General features: G+C 41.1%; 2 protein-coding genes across 2 annotated transcripts; one reads left to right on the top strand and one right to left on the bottom strand.

The window, feature by feature from the left end:
- Window positions 1-715: 715 nt before the first annotated feature.
- On the bottom strand, window positions 716-7,816 carry LOC4337032 (nucleolin 2-like). Its single transcript, NM_001419872.1, has 20 exons — window positions 7,698-7,816; window positions 5,952-6,055; window positions 5,690-5,865; window positions 4,943-5,044; window positions 4,621-4,851; window positions 3,944-4,045; window positions 3,682-3,774; window positions 3,487-3,564; window positions 3,352-3,411; window positions 3,168-3,245; window positions 2,945-3,088; window positions 2,757-2,855; window positions 2,599-2,655; window positions 2,415-2,506; window positions 2,220-2,337; window positions 1,995-2,083; window positions 1,778-1,868; window positions 1,572-1,663; window positions 1,117-1,424; window positions 716-1,000 (listed from the first exon to the last, which is right to left on the bottom strand). The coding sequence occupies exons 2-20, from the start codon at window positions 6,031-6,033 to the stop codon at window positions 969-971; spliced, it is 2,124 nt and encodes a 707-aa protein (NP_001406801.1). The 5' UTR covers window positions 6,034-6,055; window positions 7,698-7,816; the 3' UTR covers window positions 716-968.
- A 1,382-nt stretch (window positions 7,817-9,198) lies between these two features.
- On the top strand, window positions 9,199-9,987 carry LOC4337031 (uncharacterized). The gene is made up of 3 exons (XM_015781015.3): window positions 9,199-9,317; window positions 9,403-9,639; window positions 9,721-9,987. Exons 1-3 carry the CDS (start codon window positions 9,306-9,308, stop codon window positions 9,748-9,750), a joined length of 279 nt encoding a protein of 92 aa, XP_015636501.1. The 5' UTR covers window positions 9,199-9,305; the 3' UTR covers window positions 9,751-9,987.
- The last annotated feature ends 26 nt before the right edge of the window (window positions 9,988-10,013 follow it).

Here is a 10,013-nt window from a genome sequence, read left to right as displayed (position 1 = left end):
GGAGGTGGAGCGCAGAGATGCGCGCCGCCCCTCTTCGGCGTCTCCGGCGGCAAACACGCATCGCATCGAGGGCTTGCGCATGCGCAGGGTGGGATGGGGCCTGGGGGAGATAACACGTGGAGATGGAGACAGCAGAGAGGGTGATGGAGCCAACTTGTGCTTGTGCTGCACTGACGGAAAAACCAAACAAACATGTTGGTTTATAACCAGCAATATGAAGATTTCGCTCCGACGATTATTATAAAGCATATGTTAACTACACCATCCGTTCTATAAATATTTCACTTTTCTGTTTTTTATACAACATTTAACTATTCATCTTATTTAAAAAATTTCTATAATAAATATTTTGTTTATAATTAGACAATAAAACATAAATAATATTTTATACGTGACTTTTTTTTATTTTTCAAAAATAACACGAAGAGCTAAAGCATTGAACACGAAAATTAAAAAAAGAATAAAAAAATGAAAGTCATTGTGAGACAGATTCAGCATTTCGAAGGGAGACGAACTTTTCTTTGATGAGAAAACTCAGTCCACATTTGCTTTCGACGGCTATGGCCTAAAACGCTAGTACTCGTGACTGCGAGAACATCTTGACAGAGCCAAAATTACAATACGTGAGCACAAGTGTATAGTTACAGCCTGACGAGCGAGAAGCCAAAATTACGAAGAATTCAAGGATCCATCATTGCGGAACTTTTAAGTTTCGGAAGCAGTTAACAGTGCCATTAAGCCACAAAGCACTATATTATGATAAGAATGATTACGAAGTCAAGAGGTTCCAAAATTGCCAAATCTGTCGGGCAAATTTACCAACACGGTCCCAACTGCCAACAAAGTACATAACACGGCTAGAATGTAACAGTCCGGAGGTAGCCAATTCACGGCTCACTAGAATCGCATATATTAGGGGGGATGGAGATTACTACAGTACTAGAACAAAATCGGCTCAAATTGTTCGTCTAGTCGTCGTCACCGAATGTTGTCTTCTTTCCTGCAGATAAGAAAGCAAATAGTATTAATTATGACAGCTCCACTTATCCTACATCAAGTCCAAGCAGCGAGTGTAAAAGCTGGGTAAATTGCAATTTGGTGCGGTAGAAGTTTTACCTGCACTAGGTGTACCAGCGCTCTGCTTGAACGGTGTACCCCGTCCACCATGGCCCCTGTCACCCCTACCAAAGCCTCTACCACGTCCACGGTCACCGCGCCCACGGCTACCATCACCACGTCCACCACGTCTTCCTCCTCTCCCACTGCTGTTAAAGTCTCTTCCACCGCTGAAGCCACCCTCTCTGTTGTTATCGGGCCTAGGCCTCGCTTCATCAACATACAAGCTGTATCCACCGAGGTCAGATCCATTCAGTTCGTATGCTTTCGACAAGGAACCGTTGTCCGCAAAATCCATGTACGCCATCCTGCATCAGGAAGCAAGCCACATGTCAGTGACGATAATAGATAGGGCTACACCAAGTGCAGGGGTCAAAAACGAAGAGAATACTGTGTTCCGCAAAGGGCATTAACAAAGTGTAATGTGTTAAATAAACGTAACAGAGGCAACTGACCCTTTGCTTGCACCGGTTTCATAATCCTTTGGAATTGAAACCCGTGTAATCTCTCCACACGAGCCAAAATGTTCTTCAAGTGAATTCCGGATCTAGTAAAGAAAAAAGCAGATGAAACATATAGTGCATGTTCAGAAAAAGAAAAGTAGACAACACAATCAGTAAAAATTTCTAATACAGCACCGTGAGGATAAAATGGAACTTACCTGGTGTATGTCAAGAGAAGTATCAAAGCCTTTAATAAATATAGTGTTTCCTGAGCTTTGAGCAGGCTTCTTGAAAGAACTATTGTCCCTCCTGAGCAATTACACAAAACTATCATGGCCCCATTTACATTGCGAAAGACAAACAACGATCTTTTCCAAAGCATATTTGAATTCTTTTTTTCTTTTCTGATGCATACAACACAAGATAAGGAATTACCCGCTGCCAGGAGTATACGCGCCTCTCTCACGAGCCAGGTCAAGCCTGACCGGCCGTCCCATCAGGTCATGACCAGCAAGTTCAAGTGCCTGAAAATAAAACAATTGATGGCTAATAAGTTTGATTGGCTAAACTTGGTGGCAATAAACTGCTTTCTTCATGTCCATGGAACCAATATATTATATACTGAATAAGTCACCAAAAAATATTGATGAGGATGTTGACCTTCTTAGCAGCTTCCGCTGTGGCAAATTCAACATGTCCAAAGCCCCTGAAGTTCCCATCTTCAAAGGTACTGAAACGAATATCAACAACTTCACCTGCCTCCTGGAAAAATTGCTTCCTACAGGAAGTGAACAATGAAATTAGCAGACATAGCTTTGAGACAGAAGGAATTATAAACACATTTCACAAACTTACACTTGTTCTTGCTCCACATTGTATGGTAAATTTCCAACAAAAAGAGTCTTTGACCCGGTAGCTTGATTTTGGTTGCTGGCAGGCGTTTTTGGCTGCAATTAATGAGGTTAAAACTGATTCTCCAACAGACATCAAACATAAAAGATAACATTGCAGAATAACAGTATCAAGAGTGGAAACATACTTCCTCTTGTCCCGGTTTTGTCGCAGACTTATTCGAACCAACAGACACAGCAGTTTCCTGAAGGATAAAGAAGCTTTTACTAACATAAATCTGCTATAGTTGAAGAACAATGTGATGTCCAAAGAAATCATATGCACGAATTTTACAATATACAGTACCTTCTTTTGGGGAGTTTTTGCTGGTTCATCACTTTCCATGTCACTATCTTCTTCAGAAGATTCATCGGAGCTGCTACTCTCTTGTGCTACTGGTGCTTGCTACAATTTCAGACAACAACAACATAGAGTTAAAGAGTAACCACATACATAAATGAGAAAAACCTAGGCGTCTTAAGTCTGCAGACCACCTTCTTAGCTTGAGTTTGTTTTTGCTTAACATCCTCATCAGAGCTTTCATCAGAACTGTCATCTTCATCACTTTCGTCATCACTGCTGATTTCTTTCTTGGTAGCCTTAGGGGAAGGCTTGGTAGTACCAGAAGTTGTAGAATCCTGGAGTCCGAAGAGATAGCAATTGTAATCATGAATAAAAAAACATTAAAATGTGCAAAACAAAAAGAAAAATAAGTACCTTAATCTTCTTTTGCGGAGGTTCATCACCACTTTCCTCAGAACTCTCATCAGAACTATCTTCAGATTCATCCTTGGACTGCAACGAGGTGTACCCCCAAGAGGCCAAGATTATCACAGGAAAAATAGCACATGAGACAATTTTACTCGTACTTGGAAACAAACTTCAGAAAAAGAAAGCATACTTGTCCCTTCTTTGTGTCTTTTGTCAGTGGCCTTTTTGCAGGAATAGTAGGTTTTGCTGGCTGCAAGACATTGGGTAAGATTTTAATATTGCACAACAATTAGTAATCAAAAGTAACAAGTGCTAGCACACGTACTTCATCAGAATCAGACTCAGATTCAGAGTCACTGTCTGAGCTATCACTGGATTCTTCTTCCTTTTTAACAGCAGCAGCCTTGGCAGGAATAATTGTTTTAGCAGCCTTCACAGGCAATGTAATTGCATACAAAAAAAATATCTATGGATAACAAAGCCTCTGTCAACATCACTATAACAGTATTAAGGTGCCCACCTCATCATCAGAGTCTGAATCACTTTCAGAATCAGAGCTTTCACTGGATTCTTCCTTTTTCTTGGCTACTGCTGGTGCTTTAGTCGGCACATCCTGTAGATATTGCTCTAGTCAGATCAAGAAACATATTTTATGTAAACATCTTCTATCAACACTCCAAATATTAAGTCATAATATCAGGAGAAGGGAAGCAATAGCTGTGTGCCACCCGAGCACTTGGAATCTTACATAGCAGTGCAACACAAATTGTATGGTCGCTTACCTCATCTGATTCAGAATCAGAGTCACTATCAGAACTGTCAGACTCCTGGGTCTTCTTTTGTATAGCAGCAACTGAAGGTTTCTTCACTGGAGCAGCAGTTTTCTGAAATCAAGGATATGCAACAAGCTTGTTAGTGTAATGAGACAAAAAGATTTTCTGGAACAAGAACCAAGAAGAGAAACAGAAGAACAGTGTAGAAATTGCAACGCTTCAAGTCAACCAAACAGATGTGTTCAATTCAAAGATTTGGTAGAAATTCAGGCACATCGAACTGCCTTTTATACATACTGTCCTTCATATATTTAGCATAATAATGTATCATATGACCGATATAATTGATGATACGAAATTCACAAAATACTGAAACAGAACATATAACTTTATGAGCTCTGCTGAACTGTTGGTGTAAGATGTAAAGCTTCAGAACCAAGAGCATTAAAAATCAGGGGATATTAAATCTTACAATAATGCATATGCAGATGATATGCACATAGACAAAGAATAGATCAAACAAGAAACTAATATAGCTGGTAGTAATAAAATCTCAAATTTTACAAATCATATTCATGATAGCAAAATAGAGATGGTACAGCACAATAGGTTTGGCCAATGATGAATGAAGAGAAAGAAACAATGAATACTGTCCTTCCAAGTTAAAATGGGAAACAAATACTCACTTTATCATCCTCATCAGACTCCTCATCAGAGCTGCTATCAGAGCTGCTGCTGTCTGTCTCAACCTTTTTTGATCCATTGGTAGCAAGTGCAACTGGCTTCTTCAAAGGGGCAGCAGGCTTTTTCACAGGTTCATCATCTGATAAACTCTCATCACTGCTATCATCACTGCTGCTACTGTTGGTAGAAAGTGCAGCCTTATTTGGACGAGCAACAGGTTTTTTTGCAGGCTCCTGGATTAGAAAAATAAAAAGTAAACCATAAGCTTCTTAGCAACAAAAGTAAACAAAACCCACTCGCAAAAAACAGATAAAAAAAGCATACATCATCTGAGGAGCTATCATCACTGCTATCATCACTTGACTCCTCTTTAGCAGGTTGTGCAGCCTTCTTCGGTTGGACAGTCTTCTTTGGTTGGGCCTTTACCTGCAAAGAATTTTGAAAATAATTAATAGGAAGAAAGCAGTGCAAAGAAAAAAAAAACTCCATGTTCATTATAATTTGGAACACACGAAACTACACAAAATAAACAGTTAACGAAAGAAAACATGCATCTTCAATATGAAATGACCTATTTTCATATGAGACTGAGGCAAAAGAGGAAAACTTCTACTGTTTAACCAATGTTCAAACTATTCAATCTCAGAGGTCAAAATTACAGCTTGACAGCATATAGATAATAATACAATTTCTGCTACTTCTACTGATTCATTAGTTCCTCCAAAAAATTCATTAGTTCCTCAAAGCAAACATTTGTAATAACACTTTAGCCCAAGGCATTCAAGAAGAAAGTCAAACGAGATAGTATAAATAATAAAATATAAAAGTTGTATAAATATAGGAGAAATACTGAGATATAGTGCAAGCTACTGAGATAAAACAGGTGGTCGGAGAAAATATCAGCCAATTTTAATCCTGAGCATTCAAGGTCACAAATACCATGAATCTTATAATAGTAAGCAAAGCAATCAATCATCTGATATACAATACCTATATTGAACTAAGACTCTAAACAGAAGTCAGATTAAGAGAATATCAGCAAGCTACATTGAGGAAGATTGAACTAGTTACCTCCTCTTCAGATTCTGAAGAATCCTCCTCAGAACTGCTGCTCTCAACCTTCTTCGGTGGGGGCTGCTTCTTCACTTTTTTGGCTTCCTCCTTTGAGGGCACAACCTTCTCACGTACAGTCTTTTGTTTCTTGGCACTCACAGCTTTCTCAATCTCATCTTCTGCATTTCTCTTTCCTGCTTGTTATAAAAAAAATTTTAGATAGAACTGAACAACTGCAATAAACAATAAGACATGAGAGGCAAGAGTATACAAATGTTACCCTTCTTCCCAGATTTCCCCTCTGAGACTGAGACAGAGGTAGGTGCAACTTCAACAGCAGATTTCTTGCTTGACTTGCCCATATTAAGTATTGCTTAATTAATTCTACAAAAGCAGATGATGCTGTTTAGCAAAACAAATCACAATAATATAATATATCATTAACACCACTATAACAATAAGAACACAAGTGGTAATGTAGGATTGAAGAACCCTATTTGTTTTTAGAATAAGATTGATGCTGTAGTAATATTAGTTGCAAAGAGCAGGTTTAGACAAATAAGGATTAGTGTAACTAATTCGTTGGTAAATAAACGGGTTCCTCATGGCAAAGAAAAGACCAGACACCCAATCTTGGAAGGAACAAAAATTCAAGCTGTAGGCCAGATCAAAATCTGATCAAACAAAAAGACCCTCGTTGGAAAATCCAAAGCCTAGATTCTTAAGACCAACTACAGGTTAACGCATCACAAATATACGAAGCATAAATGTATACCACCAGCAGTGCACCCCATCTTAACTATCGAAAAGTGAATCCAATGATGTAACATGGATGTGCCACATCTTTCAAATAATATTAACCGTTGGATGCTAACAGTAAAACAGGATTTACCGTTGGATAGAGATACATATAAGAAAGGAAGTGCTTGCAAATGTTCCTGAGGCCTCCAGAGCCAAGACAGGAGCAACGAGTGACGGGGAGATGATCATGAGCAACAGCAAGAGGCGTGAGGGTAGATGCCAGTTTAATCTTACAATTTGACCTTTCTATAAAATCATTTTACACAAGCCCTTAATTTGACATATCACTGTTGCAAAATGGTAAAACTTATTTATAAATGGATCTGTGGCTTATTTACATATGGATCAGAGTTGAGAAATTGGTATTTTAGAACTTGCATGGCTTATATTATAAGAACTTACATAAGTATAATAATTTGAAAAGGTTTTCTAATAAGTACTACAATAAAAAGGAAAATGTTGATAGCTTTACATGAAGTACAACGTGGAAAGGGGATAACAATGAGTTTACCATATGTAACGGCTCAAATATATATGAATTTTATATAGGTTTAAAAAGTCATGTAAACCACCCAATTGATACACTAGAACACCTCCGTCACCCGTATTGTTAATATGTATATTTCTAAAGTTCAGATATGACAGTCATGCAACAATAGAGATGGTGAGAAGGCACGGCTCAAGTTGCATTGAAAGAAGACGGTTATTTATACTCAAATTTTTACGCCAAAAACTACAAACTTCAACACTGTATAATACTATGGTTAGAGTCGAGCGAATGTGCGACTTGGTAAACTGGTAAAGATGAAAGATAGAGGCAGCTCGTGCTAAGTGTATATGCTACTACTCGAACAACAATCAGCGTATGCAAATAAAAAAAAGTTCCCTTCCAAAGCAATGAATAAACTGCTGGTAGTCTTGGACAAGCATATTCACATACCACCATGGATTCTACCAGCAGACCAACATAAGCAGGAAGCGGTCAGTTAAAAGTTAAAACAAACCATCCCTTTGTTCAGGAAAAACAAATAGCTTTGAACTCCATCCACCAGCTAGAAATCAAGAACACGTACGCTCCGAGTTACATGCCCAACAGGCTACCATCCGAAAACATTCCACTCCTTATTCACATAAACCCTAAACCCTAGCCTTACCAACCCCCCCCGGCAACCCCACACCTAAAATTCACCGAAGTAGAGTCACGCGGGAGTGAGGAGCGACTTACCCAAACGAGGAAGCGACACCGGCGAAGCCCCGCGCGGCCGGCGACCACTGCGGGCGGCGGCAAGCGACGGAGAGGCGAGGCGGACCTGGGGGCTCGAGGTGCGCGGGCGGGGAGGTAATGGGGGAGGCGAGACCGCACGGGCGATCCTTTTATATGGCGGCACCTGCTGCTAGGGTTGTCCCTGCCCGCCGCCAGGCCACGGGGCCACCAGTGTCTGTGGGCTGTAGCTTGGGCCGGCCCAGACCGGGCTGGACCTCCTCACGTAGGTTTCATCGGGGAATAAGTTCACTTTGGGTCCCTTAATAAGTGAGTGGATATGATTTGTATCCCTAATCTACAATTCGGATATCCCGACTCCCGAACTATTGAAACCGGTGCAATTTGACTCGCTCGATGGTTTTGGAGAATGGTTTCGCTGACGTGACGTTGTTGACTTGGTGTTCGTCTCATGCGGCGTTTGGCGTGGCGCTTATGTGATATTAGAATTTAAAAAAAATATGTGGGACTCATTTGTCATTCGCACGAGAAAAAATTGTGGAACCCACTGACATATGGGCCCCATCTGCCATTCTTGTTGACAAATAAAACGGACGGTCAAGCGTTGGAGACGAAAATCTATAACCGCATTTAAAATGGGACGGAGGTAGTATTTTACAAATAGACTCTTGAAAAATTTATTAAAGAAATGAACCCTTCTCTCGGTGTCAGTGACCCCGACGTTGAGGTTCATGTCACTGTCTTAATGATATTGGCACCGACACCCTCCCTTTCCGCAGAAGCTACGTCACTAATGTTAAGAGAATCGGTGTTGAGGATCTATTTGTAAAAAAATAAAAAGGATTAAAATGTAAAAAAATTCTTCAGACAGGTCGTTTATGCTAGTGTCTTTGGCGCCAATGACATTGGCTTAGTTTTACATATGTGACTTAGGGGCTTTTTGGTTTGATACCAAAATGTTATCATACCAATCTTTTGGTAGTTTAAATAGTAAATGTGATGATTTGGTTTAAAGCCAAATGTTTGGTAATGTCTATACTTAATTTGATACAAATTTTGAAAATTCTTCACCACAATTTGAAATTTGGCTCTCATTGGCATAAATCCAAAAAGACTCATTTACAATTATACCTTACCAAACTATTGATAGTCCCAAAAATTGCCTAGAGTTTAGCACTACCAATATATTGGTAGGGTACTAAACCAAACAAGTCCTTAATTTCTATAGGAGAATGAGGGTGAGATATTGAACCTCGGTGTTAACATAATAAGTTTATTTAAGAATTTAATTATAAAATAAGTTTTCAAAAAGGGCTAAAATGTAAAAAAAAATCCACAAGCGATCGATCAAACGGGTGACGTGACGTAGCGAGGAAGAATGGCTTCGTCGTCGTCGTCGTTCCCGCGCGCGGGCGGACATGTCGGGACCGCGGATTGTGACTTTGTGAGGCGCCTCTCCGCAGTATAAAGCAAGGGCGACCTCCCCCCCCCCCCCCCCCCCCCCGCGTCTATTTTTTACCTCCACTTCTGCTGGTTAAAGGCCTTTTTCTCCCTCCTCCCTCGCGTCGTCCCCGGCGGCCGCCCGGGCGTCATTCTCGTCTCTCGGCCACCATGACGACGATGGTGCGTGTTCCTCTCGTCCTCTCACCGACTCGCTCTTCAAATTTCGTTTGCGTCGTAATCGGAGATTTTTTTTTTCCATTTGCAGGACAAGGGCCGGGCGCTGCCCAAGTTTGGGGAGTGGGACGTGAAGAATCCGGCGTCGGCGGAGGGCTTCACGGTGATATTCCAGAAGGCTCGCGACGACAAGAAGACGACCGGCCCCGGGAACGCCAGGGTGGGGATACCGCCGGCCTTCCGGAGCACCGACGACGACGGCGGCTACAGGCCCGAATTCAAGCCCGCCGAGAGCTACCAGCAACACACGCCGCCCAAGCGCGTCAAGGTACGCAGCGATCGACCACGTTGGGCTGCGTTTTGATCTTTTCTTGTTTGAAATGACTTTTGCTGGTTGGTTTCTTTGCAGAAGAAGTGGGCATTCTGCGCCGGGTGTTGATTTTCTGGCTTCTGCTGCTGTTTTTTCGGATGAGGCGGATCGCAATTATTCACAATTGCCGCACCAGAAGTATTCCTGATGGGAGCAAGAGCAAAATAGGAGAGGAGGGGGGGGGGGGTGTTTCTGTGATCATGGTGTTCGATCTCTTCACGTTTATTTGACCATGTTTCATATGAATACATTGCCCATTTGTATCGAGAAGGGGGCAGAAACCAAACTGATTGCAGATTCCGTCTAGCCATTTCTTCACGTCGATATGTTAA

The sequence above is a fragment of the Oryza sativa genome, chromosome 4, assembly GCF_034140825.1.
Source record: "Oryza sativa Japonica Group chromosome 4, ASM3414082v1".
Classification (NCBI taxonomy): Eukaryota; Viridiplantae; Streptophyta; class Magnoliopsida; order Poales; family Poaceae; genus Oryza; species Oryza sativa.
The sequence above is the reverse complement of the archived record's forward strand: the minus strand, read 5'-3'. Positions and strand labels throughout refer to the sequence as shown.